Source organism: Lissotriton vulgaris, chromosome 1_1, assembly GCF_964263255.1.
Source record: "Lissotriton vulgaris chromosome 1_1, aLisVul1.2, whole genome shotgun sequence".
Taxonomy (NCBI): domain Eukaryota; kingdom Metazoa; phylum Chordata; class Amphibia; order Caudata; family Salamandridae; genus Lissotriton; species Lissotriton vulgaris.
Genome location: NC_141685.1, coordinates 1,047,599,261 through 1,047,620,092, shown reverse-complemented (window position 1 = coordinate 1,047,620,092; position 20,832 = coordinate 1,047,599,261). Strand labels below are relative to the sequence as shown.

The window sequence follows — 20,832 nt, the reverse complement described above, 5'->3', positions numbered from 1 at the left end:
AATCGCCAGTATCCAAACGCTGATCCAACGATTCAGACCTCAACACTCGCTTCCAGCGAAGGTGTTCATGCAGTTGATAGGCATGATGGCCTCCTGCATCTCCATTGTCCCGCACGCGAGACTACATATGCGTCCGCTTCAGGAGTGCCTGGCACGTCAGTGGACTCAGGCTCATGGGCAACTGACAGACCTAGTGTTGGTGAGCGGTCGGGCGTACAACTCTCTGCATTGGTGGAATCCACAAAACCTTTGCAAGGGCCGACCGTTCCAAGAGCCTGTGCCACAGATTATCCTGACGACGGACGCTTCTCTCCAGGGATGGGGAGCGCATGTACTCCACTACACAGTGCAGGGACTATGGACACTACAGCAAAGGAAGATGCACATCAATGTGTTGGAACTAATGGCAATCTTCATGGCCTTAAAGGCGTTCAAAGTACATCTGTGCAACAAGGTCGTGTTGATCCGGACGGACAACATGACGGCCATGTACTACATTCAGAAGCAGGGAGGCACACACTCTCCGCAGCTGTCTCATCTGGCTCGGAGCATGTGGAAGTGGGCCATTCAGAGGAACATCTTCCTCATGGCGGAGCATCTCCCGGGCAAGGACAACCAGATGGCGGACCTGCTCAGCAGGCACAGTCCTCAAATGCACGAGTGGGAGATACATCCATCAGTACTCCAACCGTACTTCCAAAGGTGGGGTCATCCAGAGATAGACCTGTTCGCCACAAAGGAGAACGCAAAATGCCAAAGCTTCGCCGCCAGGTTCCCACACCCGCAATCACAGGGCAATGCGATGTGGATGAACTGTTCAGGCAGATTTGCGTACGCTTTTCCCCCAGCACCTCTGATACCGCTGGTGGCACACAAGCTCAGGCAGCACTCGATGACTCTCATCCTGGTTGCTCCAACGTGGGCTCGCCAACCATGGTACACCACGTTTCTGGAACTCTCCGTGGTACCGCATCAAAGGCTTCATCTCACTCCCAGCCTTCTGACGCAGAGCCATGGCGACATTCAGCACCCAGATCCGCAACAGCTCAACCTGGCGATCTGGCTCCTGAAGTCCTAGAGTTTGGCTACCTCAATCTTCCTCCCGATTGCATGAACATAATTCGGGAGGTAAGAAAGCCCACTACTAGAGCTTGTTATGCGGCTAAATGGAAGAGGTTTGTCATTTACTGTGTTAACCACAATATTGACCCGCTAGATGCTTCAATTCAAAACATCATTTGCTACCTGTTCCACCTGTATCAATGCAATTTGGCGTACTCTTCCATCCGCATTCACCTGTCTGCTATGGCAGCATACCTCCAGAACAGGCAACACCTGTCACTTTTTAAGGTCCCTGCTATCAAGGCTTTTCTGGAAGGACTCAAGAGAGTCATTCCGCCAAGGACCCCACCAGCTCCAGAATGGAACCTCAATGTGGTTCTTACAAGACTGATGGGTCCTCCCTTCGAGCCACTGCACTCTTGTGAGCTTCAATTTCTGACTTGGAAGGTTGCTTTCTTAGTAGCAATTACATCGCTACGGAGGGTTAGCGAATTGCAGGCGCTCATCATCCAAGAACCTTTCTTCCAAGTGCATGCTAACATGGTTGTGCTCCGCACTAACCCTAAATTCTTACCCAAGGTTGTGTCTCAATTCCATATGAACCAGACAATTGAGTTGCCGGTGTTTTTCCAAAACCCAGAGACGCTGGCGGAGCGGATGCTCCACACCCTTGACGTTAAAAGAGCCTTGATGTACTATGTGGACAGGACAAAAGATTTTCGCAAAACCAAGCAGCTTTTCGTTGCTTTTGCCTCACACCACAAGGGAAACGCTATCTCCAAAGCTGGGATCGCTAGGTGGATTGTGAAATGCATCCAAATCTGTTACGCTAAAGCTAAACGCACTCTCACTATCCCACCAAGAGCCCACTCCACCAGGAAGTTGGGGGCCTCTATGGCTTTCCTGGGTAACATTCCCTTAGAAGATATTTGTAGAGCGGCCACATGGTCTACCACACATACTTTCACTAAGCATTACTGTGTAGACGTGCACTCCAAACAGCAGGCAGCTGTTGGTCAGGCTGTTCTCAAGACACTTTTTCAGACTGCTGCAGCTGGCACGGGCGGCCGCCGCTAATGGAGGGACTGCTATGTATTCTATGCACAGATATGAATTCAGCAGCCCACATGCCTCGAACTGCAAATGCTACTTACCAGTATGCATCTGTTCTTGGCATGTAGGGCTGCTGACATTCATATCGCCCACACTCCTCCCCGGCGCCTGTAGCAGCTGCAGTCTTCATATATATATATGCTCATAGCATGGTCATCACTCACATACTTCACTCCATCTCTGCCAATGGCTAAAAACAATCTGGGGATGGAGGCGATGCCCATGCGCACTGTAGTCCAGGGGAGGAGCCACCTATCTCGTGATACTTCGAAAACTCTTCCAGGACAACAATGTGCAATCATCCGGACCCAACACTAGGCGGCGATCTATGCACAGATATGAATGTCAGCAGCCCTACATGCCAAGAACAGATGCATACTGGTAAGTAGCATTTGCAGTCTCTTTCAGATGAACAAGTTACTTACCTTTGGTAACGATGCATCTGTAAGAGACACATATTAGTTATAGATTTCTTACCACCTCACCCATCCTCCCCGTTCTGAGAACTGACTTCTAGGGCTAGTGACTCCCTTGCAGGGCCCTAGTTTAGTGCACCAGTGGTCAGTGTCTTGCATGGCTCTGCGCTTCTGGCATGGAAAGTCGTGTCAGAACTGACGTCAGCACGCAGGGGTGGTGCTAAAGTAGGCATCCTGACATCATCCCGGCGACCGCGATGCCGATGATGGACGCAGAGTTGACTGACGCCACCTACCGACGCGGGGGTACTGCTAAGAAAAAAAATTCTCCGGATCCAGTCTGACAACTGTGGGTAATTCTACGATAAGTGATCTATAACTAATATATGTCTTACAGATACATCGTTACGGAAGGTAAGTAAATTTCCCTTAACAGTGGAGAGCTTATCATTACAAACACTTCTTTTCTAAGGGAAAATAAAAACCTTAAAGCGTGTGAATGTGCTATCAAATCCTAGGAGTTCAGCCCCATTTCGATTCTCAAGGCCTGATTCCTTGAATTGGTTGGAATATAAAAAATGTCTTTATAGAACTAGACTTTCCATCTTTGCCCAACTTGCTCTGCTAGCTAAGGATATCAACTCTACTCCATAAAGAGTCTATGGGAATAATCTGCCCAGAATTGCTTTCTGTAAATGTTCTACTAACAAACTCCCATATTGTGAATCAAGTCTTTTAAGGGCATTTCTGGTGGTCATGCAAGAGGTTTATTGATTGATATTTCCTCCGCACTTTTCTAATCACTCTCATGCACTTGATAATGGCCTAAACTGCTTTTTAAATATCTGTTTGACTTTGTGTTTTGGTTTCATGTTTTTAATAACTTGTCTGGAGTAACAGACAACTGTCCGAGAGCAGACCTCCCCAAAACCAGAGGCTGATGCTTGTTCGTTTTCTCCCTTCCACAGGACGTGGGGGTTCTGGGCTGGTCCAGAGGACAATAAATTTAGCATAATGAAGTATGAGCATGGAACGGGCTGCTGGCAGGGACCAAGCAGGTCCACTAATGTGAGTACGATGAATACAGTCACACATATCTTGAGCTTGCCTTCGGATTTGAGTAAGGTGCTACAGACAAATCATTGATATAAAATGACAGGAACAAGCACACAACATAGGGCTTGAGGGGGGACCATGGAGGGAACTGGAAGGTACCTATATGTTCCAGCTGATCTCTTAATTTGCAGCGGATCCAAGCAAACCACATTAGGCCTATGGATGGTGGGGCTGCAAAGGCAATTGAGGTGCTCTAATCAATCCAATTATTCTGATGACGCAGGAAGTTGCATTGCACATGAGCTAATACAACATCTAGAGAAGGCCTAGATGTGAGGCTGAAAAAAGCTCCCATCATAGAGGTACAAGTATTATAGGGCACTTAGAGGTGGTCCAAGCCATTCTGCCAGTGTGAGAGAGAGATCAGGAAAGTGCTGCACATCATGGCAAGAAGGGGGTTGTGGTGCAAATGGGGCTGGGGAAAGTTATACAGCCAAGGTTGCACTGATGAGGATGCACGGCTGTTCCAATAATGCAGGTGGGACCTAGAGAATGTCATCGCCAAATGGGGAGGGGGAGGGAGAGGGCCACAAGGTATCAAGTAGGATCCTAGCTATGTAAGGTGGGGAGGACTGGAGACATCTGTTCATATGGGTGGATGTAATAAACATATTTTTTTATTTAAAAATGCTGCTTGTCTAGCAGGAAACCACCAACTGCCATGTAAGATAACCCCTCCCACACCCCCTCCTCCACTCCCTCCGAAACACTTTTCATTTAGAGTATGATTTCTCAACTGGAAAATGAATATCCGGTTCTCCAACACAGGATAATTTATAGTTATAATTTAAAATATTGAATAAACACCTCCCAAGTCTGGTGTCCTGGAGCCCTTTTACAACGTGTGACGTTGTTGTTTTTTTAAAGATTTTTATTTTATTTTAAATGAAATTTTGAAGTCAATCTGCAGGCTATTTTGACTGGATTTTACCTATTATTAGGTTCATCCGCCAGCTGTATCCCAATGCCCCTGCCTGTGTAAGGTATAGTAGAAAGGGGGAATGCATACGTCATTTTAAGATTGAAAAGGGAGTTAGTCAGTGGTGTGTGCTCGCCCCATTACTTTTCTCAATCTATACGAATGGAGAAGAGTTCTCCTTGTCTGCTCTCTTTGGACGTGCCCAAATTTGATAAAACCCCCCTCCCGATTTTGGCATACACCGATGATGCTGTGCTGATGGCAAGAACGGGCCTGGCCCTACAAAAACGAATAAAAGCTTACGCCATCTTTATGACTTGCCTTGACCTAAAAGTAAATGAAACAAAATCTTTCATAATTGTGGCCGGAGCAACCAGAGGAGAGAAACTGCCACAATTCCAGATGGCCGGCAATGAAATTAAGATGGTGGACTCCTTTTCATACCTAGGAGTGCTCTTTGATAAAGATCATTCTTGGTCCAAACTAAAAAATCAAGACCCCAAGGTATTCAAAGGAGCCTAAACGCATTTAAAAGATTTGCAAAATAATTGGGTGGAAGCTCACTGGACGTAACTAAAAATATTTACCAAGCCAAAATAAAATCAGCCACAACATATGGAGCAGGCGTGTGGGTGATGGCCAATACTGGCCTGTTACAGCAAATGGAAGACTCCTTTTTTTAAAACCATGTGTCCTTACCCCAATCGGCTTCAAATTATATCCTACAGCTCGAATTAGGGCTCCCCTTTCTGAGTGACACCATAAGAATGGCCCCGGTCCTCTTGTGGATATCCATTTGGCAAAGAACTATGGTAGATTTGACACAAACCATTATGAGCGAATGCTGCAAACTAGATTATTACAAACTAATTGGATTGCTAAATCATGTAGAAACTGTATTATAGGCTATAGGGATGGAAATACTTTTTCAGGACCATGACTCCGGTAAGGGGGTCACGAAGAAATGGTTAAAAGATCTATATTACCAAAGAGCAGAATACGCCGCAGGGGAAAAAAACCAGAACCATCATTGCCCCAGTATTGGAAATTTCATAGATTCCCATAGCTTGTATCATTCCCCGTTGTCGGAATGGGAGCCTCGGTAAATAGAAAATACCATAGCAGTAGGTACAAAAGAGAAAGAAAGGCCTAGGCCTCGTCTCATTTTGTAGCATATCCACCTCTTTTTGTAAAAGAGACCAAAAGTTTGCAACAACCAATCAGAATAGCCTCACCCAATAGAACCCTCCTGAAAGAGCCTCAGATTTTCTACTGCACGTTATGCTAAGGGAGTCTCCACTGAGCTCTGCTCCGATTTCTCTTCAACTTTTGGATTTCAACTGTATTCTCTTCAGGAAGCTGTTTACCCTTTTTTTATCATCAGACATGGAGAAAAAAGGCCTTTTTAGAGCTTGCGCTACCTGCTGTAAAAGGAGGCGTTAGGTGAATGATCCTCATAAAGATGGCATTGATTGCCTGTATCCGGGTCACAAGTTCTAGGTGAGATAAACATAAGGGTCCGTGTGGGCCGTCTTTTTACCTGGTTTCTCCCCTTCGTTCCGGGCTACTGAAAATGGCTAATTGGCTCCATTCCAAGAAATTAAAGCTAAACGGGGATAAAACTGAGTTACTGATCTTTGGCAACCAAAAGAATATCTGGGGCCCAACTCACTGGCCAGCGGAAATGGGTGCCACTCCGGTTGCGGTACAATCGGCACACAACTTAGGAGTAATAATTGATGACAAGCTGTCCATGTGTACCCATACAGCAAAAACTGCCGCAACCTGCTTCTTGATTCTCAAATGGCTGAGAAAAATATTGTGGCAACTGCCGGATGGAGCAGAGAGAACGGTTATACAGGCCTTGATTACTTCGACATTAGACTACGGCAACGTCCTTTTTCTAGGAGTGACGAAAAGCACTCTGAATTGATTCCAAACTGTTCAGAACTCGGCGGCCAGGCTGCTTCTTAATCTCCCAAGCCGTACCAGTATGACAGAACATCTCAAGAATTTGCACTGGCTGAGAGTGGCAAGTAGAGTAAAGTTCAAGGCACTCTGCTACATGTTCAAAATTAACTTAGGAATAGCCCCGGAGTATTTATGTAAGATTGCCCAGAAATACTTGCCCTCCCATAACCTACGCTCAATGCACCAGGCTAAATTCATTGTTCCCAAGGTTAATAGAGCACGACTGGGTGGTCGTTCTTTTGCCTACATGGCACCAGTATTGTGGAACTCACTTCCGCCGCAACTGCAGTTAGAACCCTGTTACCTCCGCTTCCGTAAGGGAGTTAAATCATGGTTGTTCGATCAATAATTGTCCCCCTGTTCTCTCTAGTAACATAGATCCAAGGCGCTGGGAAACCCTCAGGGTAGCTGTTGCGCCATATAAATGTAATAAATAATAATAATAATTCCAGAAGCTAAAATCTAGAACAGATCTAGTCTCTAATATGACAGTGATAAGCCCTTATCTGCTGTGTCTTCTTTAAGATCTGAGAAGGAATACGGTCTCACCCTGTTTCTTGTGAGCAGCGCACTCAAAACGCCTTCAAAAGACCTCCCATGGGTCCGACAGACGCAGTCCAACTAAATCTCCTCACCGAGGTGTAAAGGAAAGGAAGGGACTTATAACAGGAGAAACTGGTGTGAGGGAGTCTAGCTAAAATCTCCTTTCTTCCTTGTGAGAAATGACAAGGGAAAAAAAAGTGTTGACGACCGCGTCGGCGACGACTACAGCGTCGACGATGATGGCAGTGTCGACGACGACACCGTCTACTACGATGCCAGTGTAGACGACAGCGTCGACGACAGTGTAGACGACGCGTCGACGACAGTGTAGACGACGCGTCGACGACAATGGCAGTGTCGACGAGAGCGTAGACGACATCTACATAGTCTACGACAACCGTGAATGACAGCGTCGACGGATATATAAAAAAGATGTTTTTTAAAAAAGTATATATATTTCTACCGGAGAAGAGAGGAAGTGCCTCATGACTCTTGAAGTCACTTCACCTAGCAAGGTGACCCCTCAATTACCATCTCACCTCCTGCAAGAAGAGGACTCGGATGAGGATGATCCTTTCGGTTATGCCCATAGCCCTTCGGAGCTGCTCGTTAAGTGCCACGAGAGATTCTAAAGAGGGGTATGAAAGGGAACAGGTTTATAATCCTCTCCAGGACTACCATAGAGATTATCAAGGGAGTATGATCTGTATGCCTCCCTTCTTGTTTTTCGGGCTTGCAGTGTATGCTATCAGACTTTAAACTGAGGTTCCCAACATCAACTGCAGCTCCGGAACGGGACTCAGTCCCATTGTGCTGCCCTCAGTGTCTTTCATACCCCAGGAACCACCACTGCCACTGCAAAGAATAGACGATCCTCCACAAACTACTCCTATTATCCATCAGGATGTTTTGAATGATGACCAAAGGGATACGGATCTTCCAGACCCCTAGGCGAAGTGGGATGCTTCTTATATCTCTTCTCCTTCACCGGTCCCGGTGGATTCTCCTATAGGGGATATTGGTGTTTTTGTCCACAATCTGATAGAAAGGGCGGACAAGAGGTTTTGATCTACCTGAGGATAGTCCTGCTTGCCTGGTAAACCAGCCTAAACCGGGCTCTGCAATTTCTCAGGCGACCCAGAGGAAGAATAAGAATCCTGCAGCACCACTTACAGCACCCCCAGATAAAGAGGGTAGGCATCTGGATAGAGGTTTTCCTCCATGTCTAGTTTTCTCATCAGGGCACCCAACGCTTTGGCAATTCTTGGTCGGTATGATCGTCAGATGTAGGGCATCTGTCCCCTTTTTCAGGACCAGTTGCCAGGGGATTCTAAGGTGGAGGCAAAGAAGATTCTTCCTTAAGGAGAAAGATAATCTTCTGAGATAATTGGCGGTGCAATGGATATTGCAAACATGGCCTTCCGTTCTCTGTTCATTGCCAAGGCTGGCTTCGTGGAAAGGTCCCCTTCTGTGGAGCTAGGGGCAGAGGCCTTCCCTCCTACAGAGGAGTTTATCAACAAGGCTTTTCTTCCTACTCACAAGCCTCTCAGTCTTCCCGGCCACTATATATTTAGCAACCGGTCCAATCGTCTTCTTTCTCTCACTCAAATTTTAGAGGACGACAAGGGCGCCAGGGAAAGGATTCCTCTTATCGCCAATAGCGGCTTGCTGGCTCTTCCTACTGCTCCTTCATCCCTGGTATCACCAGGGGGGGGCAGGATATCCCAATGCTTCCGAAGCTGGCAACAGATAACATCAGAATGGTGGATTCTGATTGTAGTTAATGTTGGCTATTCTCTGTAATTCCAGCATCAGCCACCATCCAAAGCCCAGCGATCTACCGAATCAAGACCTCTTCATCTTCTACATCTAGATACCCATCAACTACTCCTCAAAAGAGCGATGGAACAGGTCTCCCTCTCCCTGGGGAGATGGTTTCTACTCCTGGTTCTTTCTGGTTCAAAAGGCCGTAGAGAAGTGGCGTCCTATTTTAGATCTGAGGGAGCTCAACACCTATCTAATCAAGCTCTTGTTTCGGATGGTCTCCTTAAAGGACATTCGGCGGCTCCTCAATCCTGAAGGTTACATGGCCACCCTGGACCTCGAGGACATATACATTCATGTCCCTATCCACCCAGCATACAGGACGTTTTTTTACGCTTTACAATAGCCAAAAGCCACTTCCATTTCAAAGTCGTGCCTTTCAGACTCAGATCCACGCTGCGTATATTCATGGCCCCAATCTCAGCGTTTCTCAGAAAACAAATGCTAGAAGTGTTTCCTTATCTGGACGACTGGTTTGTGAAAGCACCGTCTTCTCAGACAGCATCAAAAGCAGTTGAAAGTTGTATTCAGCTCTTCAGATATCTGGGACTTCAACTCAACAAGGAGATGTCAGTTCTCTGTCCTTCCAGGTCGGCCAAGTTTATGGGAGCTGTTGTGGACACAGCTTATTGCAAAGCTTTTCCATCAGAGGAAAGACAGAACAAACTGATAACCTCCGCCCGTCGATTACAAGCAAGACGGTCTCAATCTGTTAGCCTTTACAAACCTCTTCTAGGATCGATCTTATCTTGCAATCCCTTAATTCCGCATTGCAGGCTACGAATGTGCCCACTCTAAGAGCAGCTAGACTTGCAGTGGCGTCAAACAGAAGGCTTTTTTCGACTGGTGGATGGTCTGAGAAAACATCTCTCAGGGTCTCACCTTCACAGTCCCTCTGGCTCACCTGATACTTACCACATACACCTCTCTGGAAGGCTGGGCCTTCAAGTGAGCGGCCACGGGCGGCTCGAGCAACGCCTTCTGCACATCAACCTTCTGGAGCTCAAGGCGCTTCGTCTAGCTTTACAGGCTTTTCGTCCGAGAATACAGAACTCCACCGTCCTGGTCCGTACAGACAACACGACGGCCATGCATTATGTGAAGTGACAGGGTGGAACGAGCTCTCAACTTCTTTCAAAGGAGGCCCAGGAGATATGGGGATGGGCAATGCTCCAGAAAATCTCTCTCAGCAGAGCATCTCCCAGGTACCCTCAACACGACAGCAGATGCATTGAGTCGTCTGAAATCGGTCTGTCACGAGTGGGAACTGGATCAGGACACTGTCGACAGGGTCTTCACACGTTGGGGCACTCAGTCTATAGACCTGTTCGCTACCCCAGACAACAGGAAATGCCGGTTCTATGCAAGCAGGGAATCACCATCTCGACTCGTTGGGGAATGCTTTCGATGGCCTGGTCAGGTGCATTTGTTTACGCCTTTCCTACAATTCCCCGGATTCCAAGGCTACTCAGGAAACTCTAGACAGAACCCTGCACAATGATTTTAATTGCACTGACGCGGCCCTGCCAATTCTGGTTCAGAGCTTCTCCTGCTCTCTCAGGATCAGCCGGTTCACCTACATCCTATTTCATCTCTATTGACAATGTCCCAGGGTCAGGTGGTGCATCCAGATCACGGCTCTCTCCAGTTGACAGCGTGGATCCTGAGCACCGAGAATTCCAGAGTTTAAATATCCCTCAGGAGTGTAAAGAAATTTTTGTTTAAGCCCGTGCACCAAGTACAAATAAGACCTAGAAACTGGGAAAACCAAGTTACTTAAGCACTCTCTAAGAAATTTTGATTATCTGGAAATTTTTCCGTAAAGTATTAATTTTGATGGTTTTTACACCAACTTCAACAATAAGTTCATTTGTAGTTCAAAGGCTTCAAAATATGGATCCAAAACAGTCGTTGTACTTCAAAATCTTTATTTTCAAACACATTAAAAGTGTTCCAGCTTTGCACCGCCGACACGTGTTTCGCCTACTCAGAGGCTTTTTCAAGGCAATAAAATTTTCTTGTCAGGTGTAATGGTCGGGAGGATCTTATTCATCTGAGAATGTAATTTATGGTGTTGAAAATTGGAAACCTATTCAGTATGGTAATCACGACGGAGTGTTCCTGGGATTAATTTCACCTTTCTAACTTCGTAATGTTACGTCCAAGTTGTATTTTCTTGTACAGTGGACAGTCATAGAAATAAGTCTTTGTTAAATAGTGCGACTTGCTGCGTGGAGATTAGTCAAATGTTCACATAGTCATGTTCATGGACCTTGATAAGTCTCATAGCTGTCAGCATCAAGGGCGAATCTCCACCGCTAGGCTACAAATAAGACCTATCGCACGAAATGGAAAAGTTTCTGCTTATGGTGACACCGAGAAAACCTCCATCCATTCTCTTCTGTTCCTCATCAGATATTGCCTTACATCCTATCTCTGGCCAAGTCAGGCCTGGCACATTCCTCCATCAAGGTACACCTGGTGGCTATTTCTAGATTCAGGCGGACAGCCTCTGGTCCTTCTCTCTGGTCCGCTAGGATTGTCAAACAATTCCTGAAAGGGCTTTTTAGGGCTTTCCCTCCAGTTCGGCCTCCGCCCCCAATTCGACCTCAGTTTGAGCCTATTCGTAGAGCGGATCTGAAGTTTCTATCATGGAAGGTAGCCCTCCTTTTTAGCCTTCACATCAGCTAGTAGGGTTGGGGAACTGCAAGCTCTCAAAATTATGTGACCCTTTCTTACAGTTCCAAAATGACACTAATTCTAAGAACACATCCGAAATGTATTCCAAAAATCCCTACGGATTTCCATTTGAATAAACCTGTAGTTTTAAAATCATTTTTCCCTTGACCTACGCCTCCAGCAGAAAGGTCTCTTCATTCCTTGGATGTCCAGAGATGTCTGAAATTTTATCTTGAGCGCGCAAAGGATTTCAGGAAATCTTCACAACTCTTTGTTGTTTTTAGTGCTCTTCGAAAAGGTTTTCCCCTTTCAAAACAAGGAATCTCACGTTGGATTTCAAGTGCAATTCACTATTGCCACCAAGCGACGGGTAAGCCGATAGAAAGACATGTATGAGCTCACTCCACAAGGTCAGTTTCATCATCTGCTGCTCTCCGCTGGGGTTCCTATCAAGGACATTTGTAGGGCAGCTATATGGAGCAGTACCCACACTTTCACAAAGCACTACTGCTTGGACTCTTACACAAGGAGTGAGGCAGCAGTTGGACAAGCGATCCTGAGGAATCTCTTCCAATGAGCGGTGAGCTTTCCCTTCTATCCCTCCTTCCTCTGATTGCACATTTTGTATCTGAGAATGTTTACTGACTACTGTTTCAAGGGCTTTTTTGCTTCTTATAACAGTATGGTTTCTAATGTATTTTGATGCTTATTTCACAAACTTTGGTTTTATTGCTTACTGCTAGCTATTCTGATACATGCTATAGGAATCGATGAAAGTTCCAATACTGGGGCAAGAAAACAAGTTACTTACCTGTAACTTTGGTTTCCCAGTATTGGTAACTTTCATAGATTCCCATACGCCCACCCTCCTCCCCTGGGAAAGCTCAGCCTTTAGCAGATGTGGTTACTGTTACACAACGGCTACGAAAATCTGAGGCGCTCTCAGGACAGTTCTATGGGGTGAGGCTATTCTGATTGGTTGTTGCAACCTTTTGATCTCTTTTACAAAAAATGGTGGATATGCTACAAAATTAGATGAGGCCTAGGCCTTTCTTTCTCTTTTGTACCTACTGCTATGGGATTTTCTGTTTACCAAGGCTCCCATTCCGACGACGGGGAATGATACAAGCTATGGGAATCTATGAAAGTTACCAATACTGGGGAACCAAAGTTACACGTAAGTACCTTGTTTTCTTCTACTATTGCGTATGACTTGGTCCCATTAATACCAGGAAGATGGTTTCCATTACTGAGCACGGATAAACAACGTCCAGCACAGATTTATTCTACTGCACTTCAGATTAAACATGATCCTGTTAGTCCTGTGATATCCACAAAAGAAGTATAGGCTAGCACTGTGCTTCCCAAAGTGTGCGCCGCGGCACCCTGGTGCGCCGTGAAGGGAAGCCAGGGGCGCTGCGCAGGATGGGGGTCTGAGAAAAAAATATAATTATCCTCAAAATGCAGTGAAACTGCGAGCTGACAATTTTGGGACCGGGGAACCGGGTTCGACCCTCGACGTCAGCTCAGAATCCTGTGTCATTCTGGGAAAATCACTTAATCTCCCAGCGCCTACCAAAATAGAATAAATGAATGTATCCTTGTGTAACGTGACTGGTGCTCTTCGGGTCTCCTAGTAACATGGATATAAAAAAAGTAATGTCCGCTTTTCTGCAAATTACTTGAGATTTTCAGCTCCGAACTACTGCCGAGTACAACTTCACTATAATAGTTAATCATTTTCTGTAAACTCCTTCAAACCTAATTTTATTGGCACGCATATGTCCTTCCTTAAATAGAACAAGCACTAATGTTTTCTCTAGCAGTGTGTATTTGCTACATTGTCTGGGACTGTTGCAGGTATTGTAAATAATGGTTTAAGTGTTCATGGAACCAAACACAATATTACCTGTTTTTATTGCTAGGCAAAATAGCCGTAAGTTTTTCCATTACAGCCCTGCACTTTTTATTTTTTTGCCATATCAGAACATGAAGAATGTGTGGCCTGGTTCCAAAAGTCACCAGGACTCCAACACGCACTACTAAAAATACAAATTCTCCTATAGTTCATTCAAATCAATTTTTTATCAACATTTCAAAAAGTAAAGTATCACAATTACTTTTTATTTTCATACATGATTATTTGTGAAGTCAGCAATTATTTCAAAATTGTAACATCTTCAGTACAAACAAATTTACGTTTCCAAAGAAATAAAAACCCAATGCATTTCGGGGCTTTGGCCCCTTCGTCGGGGGTCACGGGAGTGGATAAACACAACCAATCCTTTACTGATTTGTTTTATTCTTTTAGCAGTAATACATCTGAATCTTTTTACGTATTTTGATGTCTGTGGGTATTCTTAAATGCGCATAAGTGAAAAACCCTGCGAGTCTCGTGAATATGACATTGGTCTCGCTATTTCTTGAATCACGCTTCACGTTTACGCGAATTGTTTCCTTGCAAAAAGTGTCCTGCGCCAAGCCTGTTGACCGGAGCTATGCGCAGGACGCTTTTTGGAAACGTAAATTTGTTTGTACTGAAGATGTTACAATGTTGAAATAATTGCTGACTTCACAAATCATGTATGAAAATAAAAAGTAATTGTGATACTTTACGAAATGTTGATAAAAAATTGATTTGAATGAACTATAGGAGAATTTGTATTTTTAGTAGTGCGTGTTGGAGTCCTGGTTACTTTTGGAACCAGGCCACACATTCTTTATCACAGTGGGCAGGCACTAATCTAACACAGCACACATACCGAGTTAATATTAAAAAAACATTTTTTAAACAGAGTGCAGGACCCTTTATTCATTCATTTTCATATCAGAACATGAGGCAAAATTAAACCGGACACCTTATGCTTAAAGAATGCAGTAGGAGGAGCATGGGGCCATGTGTTAAGCAGTAAAATAGAATGTATTACCTTCGTATTGTTGCTGCAATAGCGTCAGTGTCCACGCCATGGTAATTCATGGTTATGCTCATCAATTCAATTATGTCTTTGTGGAACCGGGGTGCTTCGTCCTACAGTTGAGAATTATTATTTCTTTGGATCAACTAACTGTTATCTGATTAACTCTGTGTGGCAACTTGTTTGAAACTGGACTCTAACTAGTAAGAGACTAGTAAGTTTAGTAAGGTTATTATTGGACATATTCCATTTTTTTTCCGGTTATGTGCATTCAACTTAATCGCTTTGTATATTTATTTTGGAGACTTGCTGTTGTATTTGATGTATTGGGTGGGTGCAGGGTCAGGTCCTGGTGGAGAGGATTGGGTGGGTGGGTGCAGGTTGAGGGGCCTGGTGGAGAGTGTTGGGTGGGTGGGTGCAGGGTCAGGTCCTAGTGGAGAGGATTGGGTGGGTGGGTGCAGGGTGAGGGGCCTGGTGCAGAGCGTTGGGTGGGTGCATGGTCAGGGGCCTGGTGGGGAGCGTTGAGTGGGTGGGTGCAGGGTCAGGTCCTGGTGGAGAGCATTGGGTGGGTGGGTGCATGGTCAGGGGCCTGGTGGAGAGCGTTGGGTGGGTGGGTGCAGGGTCAGGGGCCTGGTGGAGAGCGTTGGGTGGGTGGGTGCAGGGTCAGGTCCTGGTGGAGAGCATTGGGTGGGTGGGTGCATGGTCAGGGGCCTGGTGGAGAGCGTTGGGTGGGTGGGTGCAGGGTCAGGTCCTGGTGGAGAGCATTGGGTGGGTGGGTGCATGGTCAGGGGCCTGGTGGGGAGCGTTGAGTGGGTGGGTGCAGGGTCAGGTCTTGGTGGAGAGCATTGGGTGGGTGCATGGTCAGGGGCCTGGTGGAGAGCGTTGGGTGGGTGAGTGCAGGGTCAGGTCCTGGTGGAGAGCATTGGGTGGGTGGGTGCATGGTCAGGGGCCTGGTGGAGAGCGTTGGGTGGGTGGGTGCAGGGTCAGGTCCAGGTGGAGAGCATTGGGTGGGTGGGTGCAGGGTGAGGGGCCTGGTGGAGAGCATTGGGTGGGTGCATGGTCAGGGCCCAGGTGGAGAGCATTGGGTGGGTGGGTGCAGGGTGAGGGACCTGGTGGAGAGCATTGGGTGGGTGGGTGAATGGTCAGGGGCCTGGTGGAGAGCGTTGGGTGGGTGGGTGCAGGGTCAGGCCCTGGTGGAGAGCATTGGGTGGGTGCAGGGTGAGGGGCCTGGTGGAGAGCGTTGGGTGGGTGCATGGTCAGGGGCCTGGTGGAGAGCGTTGGGTGGGTGTGTGCAGGGTGAGAGACCTGGTGGGGAGCGTTGGGTGGGTGCGTGCAGGGTCAGGGTCCTGGTGGAGAGTGTTGGGTGGGTGGGAGCAGGGTTACGGGCCTGGTGGAGAGCGTAGGGTGAGTGCAGGGTCAGGGATCTGGTGGGGAGCGTTAAGTGGGTGGGTGCGGGGTCAGGGGTCTGGTGGAGAGCGTTGGGTGGGGGGGTGCAGGGTGGGGTGCCTGGTGGAGAGCTTTGGGTTGGTAGGTGCAGGGTGGGTGCAGGTTCAGGGGCCTGGTGGAGAGCGTTGGGTGGGTGCAGGGTCGGGGGCCTGGTGGAGAGCGTGGGGTGGATGCAGGGTCAGGGGCCTGGTGGAGAGCATTGGGTGCGTGCAGGGTCAGAGGCTTGGTGGAGAGCGTTGGGTGGGTGGGTGCAGGATCAGAGGCCTGGTGGAGAGCGTTGGAAGGGTAGAGGGTCAGAGGCCTGGTGGAGAGCGTTCGGTGGGCGCCTTATGTCCTGATGCAGCCGCACTCTGCCAGCTTCTGTCTTTGCCTCACTCCTCGTTGAGGGGTTGTCACTCGTGACTGCTGCATGTTGAAGAGTGTGGTGTGTTGTCTTTCAGTTTTGTGTTCCTGCTCTGCTCCCTCGAGGAAATCCTCCTGTGAATCCCTTGTGTGGCCTCGTCGTCCTACATATATGGTCCTGGGCGAGGGCCTCAATCTGGTCTCATAAATCCCTCCCAATCTCCACTGTTTCATGTAGGCACACTGCGGACCACACACAGCTTAATATATAGCGCTGTATAAAGCGCCTACTGGTTATACGTCTCCAGAGGCTGTTTATGAATTTATGGTGATGTGAAAAGCCTCTTGCGCCGTGCTCTTTGTAATTTTACTACGTCATCTGATTCAATGCTCCCCAAAAGCAGCACAAGGCCCCCTACCAAGTATTTCTTTGCAGTTTTATATGGCGCAAACTCCACCCGAAGGCATCAGAACGCTTTACATTAGCACCAGTTGTGTTACAGACGGACACATTCATTTTTAGGCACGGGGAGTCCATCATGCTTTTGAAATGGTGCCATTGTTCCAGGTGGCAGCCCCCTCCATGGGTGGGAAGGGTGCAAGGGGGTGGCCGAGAAGGGTGCAAGGCAGAGGGGAAAAGGGTCCAAGGCAGAGGGGAAAAGGGTCCAAGGCAGAGGGGAAAAGGGTGCAAGGCAGAGGGGAGAAGGGTGCATGGTAGAGAGGAGAAGGGTGCAAGGCAGAGAGGAGAAGAGTGCAAGGCAGAGAGGAGAAGGGTGCAAGGCAGAGAGGAGAAGGGTGCAAGGCAGAGAGGAGAAGGGTGCAAGGCAGAGAGGAGAAGGGTGCAAGGCAGAGAGGAGAAGGGTGCAAGGCAGAGAGGAGAAGGGTGCAAGGCAGAGAGGAGAAGGGTGCAAGGCAGAGAGGAGAAGGGTGCAAGGCAGAGAGGAGAAGGGTGCAAGGCAGAGAGAAGAAGGGTGCAAGGCAGAGAGGAGAAGGGTGCAAGGCAGAGAGGAGAAGGGTGCAAGGCAGAGAGGAGAAGGGTGCAAGGCAGAGAGGAGAAGGGTGCAAGGCAGAGGGGAGAAGGGTGCAAGGTAGAGAAGGGTGCAAGGAGGAGGGGAGAAGCGTGCACGGCAGAGGGGAGAAGGGTGCAATGGGGAGGGGGTGCAAGGTAGAGAAGGGTGCAAGGCAGAGAGGAGAATGGTGCAAGGCAGAGGGGAGAAGGGAAGAGGAAAAGGGTGTGCATACTTTCTAGCAGCACCCTGTAACCATATTATGAACTGCTTTTTCTATTATAACCGATTTTAAAGGTTTTAATTGGACCACAGCAAAATGTGTTTAATAATGTTTTAATTAATGTATTTATGAATATTTATTGATCTGGATATTTTGTTAATATGGATTCTGCTTATATGATCTGTTCACAATGATCGAATAAAGCTGTTTGAAATTACTGGATTTCACTTGATCTTTTTTTATTTAAAAGAGCAGTTTGAATAAAAGAAATACTGCTACAAATCTAGTTGCTATGGATAATTTAAATTTTTGAAAGGAAAGTGTAGAGAAAGTGAGAGAAATTCGAGCTAACAAGACAGCCACTTTGTGAACCATGATTGTAGTGTGGCCTGTTAAATGGACGAAGCACCTACTTATGTAAATGATCTGTTAATTTTGGCAAGATAGAAGGTGGATAAATAATTCTCCTATTAACAATGCCAGGGCGGTGGGTGGGTAATTTATGACTTCAAAGTTGATTTCCACGATGGAGAACTAAACCTACAAGTGAGATTTTTGTTTTCATTGAGGGGTCCTTATTGATGGTTGTAACTACTCCGTAGTACACCAAGCTCCATCCCAGTAACAGTGGCAGTGTTAATGGAGATATATAACTCCGGGAGAAAACAGTCTTTATTAGCCAAAGAGGTTACATCCAAAGAAGCCTGACCTAGTTGGGTGTATGGCCTGGAGTCTGAATCATGAGAGTAATGTCTAGATAAAGATGTGCATAGATCTGTATGTGGCAACTTTGCATATTGCTGAAATATGGACATTATCCAGTATTATGGGTATCTTTCATAGATTCACATGCCTGAATCATTCCCTGTCGTCGGGGTGGGAGTCCCCGGTATATAAAGAAAGTAATGTCATAAAGCCATATACATAACAATAGGCCAGAGGCCTCTCATTAGTAACATATCCATGTCCTTTTGTAAAAAGGACTAAACTTTGGCCAAGAGCCAATCAGATCTCACCACCCTCTAGAACCTTCCTGGAAGGAGCCCTAGTCCCTCAGATTTTCTACCGCACGTCGTGCTAAGGGAGTCTCCTCTGAGCTCTGCTCAGTTTTCTTTATATTCTTGGATTTATCTCCACAATTTTACTCAGAACTTCATTCCTGGAGGAATCTTCTGCTTTTGTCATGACTGTTTCGCCAAAGAAAGGACTTTTCAGACCTTGTGCCTCTTGTAGCAAAAAGAGGCTTCATGTGGATGACAGGCATGAGGACTGCCTGTACTGTTTATATCCTGACCATTCAGCTAAAGACTGTAAAATCTGCCATACTTTTTAGGCCAAAACTCTCAAGGATAGAGAGGGCTGACTGCTGATATGGCTCCAGAGACTTAAGGAAAAAGATCTACCAGTCTCTTCAGGTGAGAGCGAGTGTTCCATGGGGAGTGTACACTCTACTCCTAAAAGGCCTAGAACTTCATCTCCAGGACCATCTGTACAGCCCCCTCAAAAGAAGGCGTCCAAGTCTTCAGAGGATCATTCTAAGGCCACTGCTGTAAAGGTTTCTCTACAGGATCCTACCTTCAAGAAACCTTTGGTGACATCTTCAGCCCTGCCGGTAACAATGTCGACAGCCACGATCTCCACTACGGTGGCGTCCTCTGTTATCGACGTCGAAGACTACAACATCCTCGTCGTCGACGGGTAGGTCTGTTCCATCTATTATTAGTTTAAAAAAGACCTCTTCAGCGGCACCGTCGACGAGCACCTCGTCGTCGACGAAGCTTAAACCGTCATCGTCGACAAAGTCATCGTCGACTATACCAGCGCCGACGAAGCCGTCGACGGGCCCGTCAACGGCGAGCCTAGTGAAGACTACGTCGACACCAGCGTCGACGAAGCCGTCGACGACAACACCAGCACCGACGAAGCCGTCGACGACAACACCAGCGTCGACGAAGTCGTCGACGACCACACCAGCGTCGACGAAACCGTCGACGACGAAGCCATCAACGACACCAGCGTCGATGAAGCAGTCGACGACGAAGCCGTCGACACCAGCGTCGACGAAGCCGCCGACGACAAAGTCGACCACAAAACAAACATCGTCGACGATCCTATTGTCGACGACGTCGTCGATGAAGAAGACACCGTCGACGACTCACTCTCAGTCGACTATCGATGGTTCCCCGTCGACGACCAATCCGTCGACGACTGAATCACCTCCATTGAAGTGTATCTATTCACACTTCAGGATGACTGCGCGTACACTCACGCCAGAATTAACATCGCCGAGCAGGGTACAACCTTTTCCCCCGGCTAATATCCTGGATACTGAGGACTCAGATGAAGGCTCTATGTTTCAGCAAGCGACAAGCCCATCTGAGCTGCAAGTCAAGCTTCACGAAAGTTCAGACAATGAGGAACAGGAGCAGGAACAGGATGTAGAGTACCAGGAAGAGATCCATCCTCCATCGCTTCCACAACAGCCTATGGTGTGTCTTCCTGCTTCTATTGTGGCAGACCTGCAGTTTCTCATTGCAGATTATAAGCAAAGATTCCCATCCACTGCTCCGCCTCAGCCAGTGGTGACACAAACACCTGCGACACCTACAGTGGTCACACCGCCTCCTAAATCTCGACCGGCTCCTTTGATTCTCCATTCGGAGCCGTCTCGCTCACGCCCTCTGCCATCCTCTGATGAGGAAGAGGAAGAAGAAGAGGAAGAGCAGCAACGTGAGGAAGGCGAGCTTCAGGAGGACGAATATGATGAATACCTAATTTCAGGTCCCGCATCTCCTGTACAGGCGCAAGCGGATTCTCCCCCGGAAGACATTGGGGGTTTCCACAACATCGTAGAGAGAGCGGTGTTACGCTTCAGCCTCAAAGTCTCTGCAACTCCACAAGATTGTTTTCTTTACGATTTTAAAGACCCATATCAAAAGGCAGTGCGATCTATTCCCATCATTGAACACGTCTGGGACCAAGGGGAGAAGATAATGCAGACCCCGGCATCTCTGATGCCCGTGCTGCCCAGATTGGTTAAAAAATACAAAGCGCCGGACACTGCCCCAGCTTGCCTTATCGGCCATCCGAAGCCTGATTCGGTAATAACCCAAGCGGCACAACGCAAGTCAAAAAATCCTTCAGCTGTTTTGACTGCGCCACCAGATAAGGAGGGCCGGAAGCTTGACAATATAGGAAAAAAGTTTTTGTCCATGTCAGCTTTACAAGTACGTGCAGCAAACTCTTTGGCTCTACT

The 20,832-nt window shown here is 47.3% G+C and overlaps 1 protein-coding gene across 1 annotated transcript in view; it reads left to right on the top strand.

Annotated features, from left to right (window-relative positions):
* Positions 1 to 20,832, top strand: part of PRKCSH (PRKCSH beta subunit of glucosidase II) — a 313,184-nt gene that overhangs the window by 253,788 nt on the left and 38,564 nt on the right. The window contains exon 15 of the mRNA XM_086962739.1: positions 3,560 to 3,659. Coding sequence (XP_086818865.1) covers positions 3,560 to 3,659 — 100 coding nt within the window. The remainder of the gene's footprint in view (positions 1 to 3,559; positions 3,660 to 20,832) is intronic.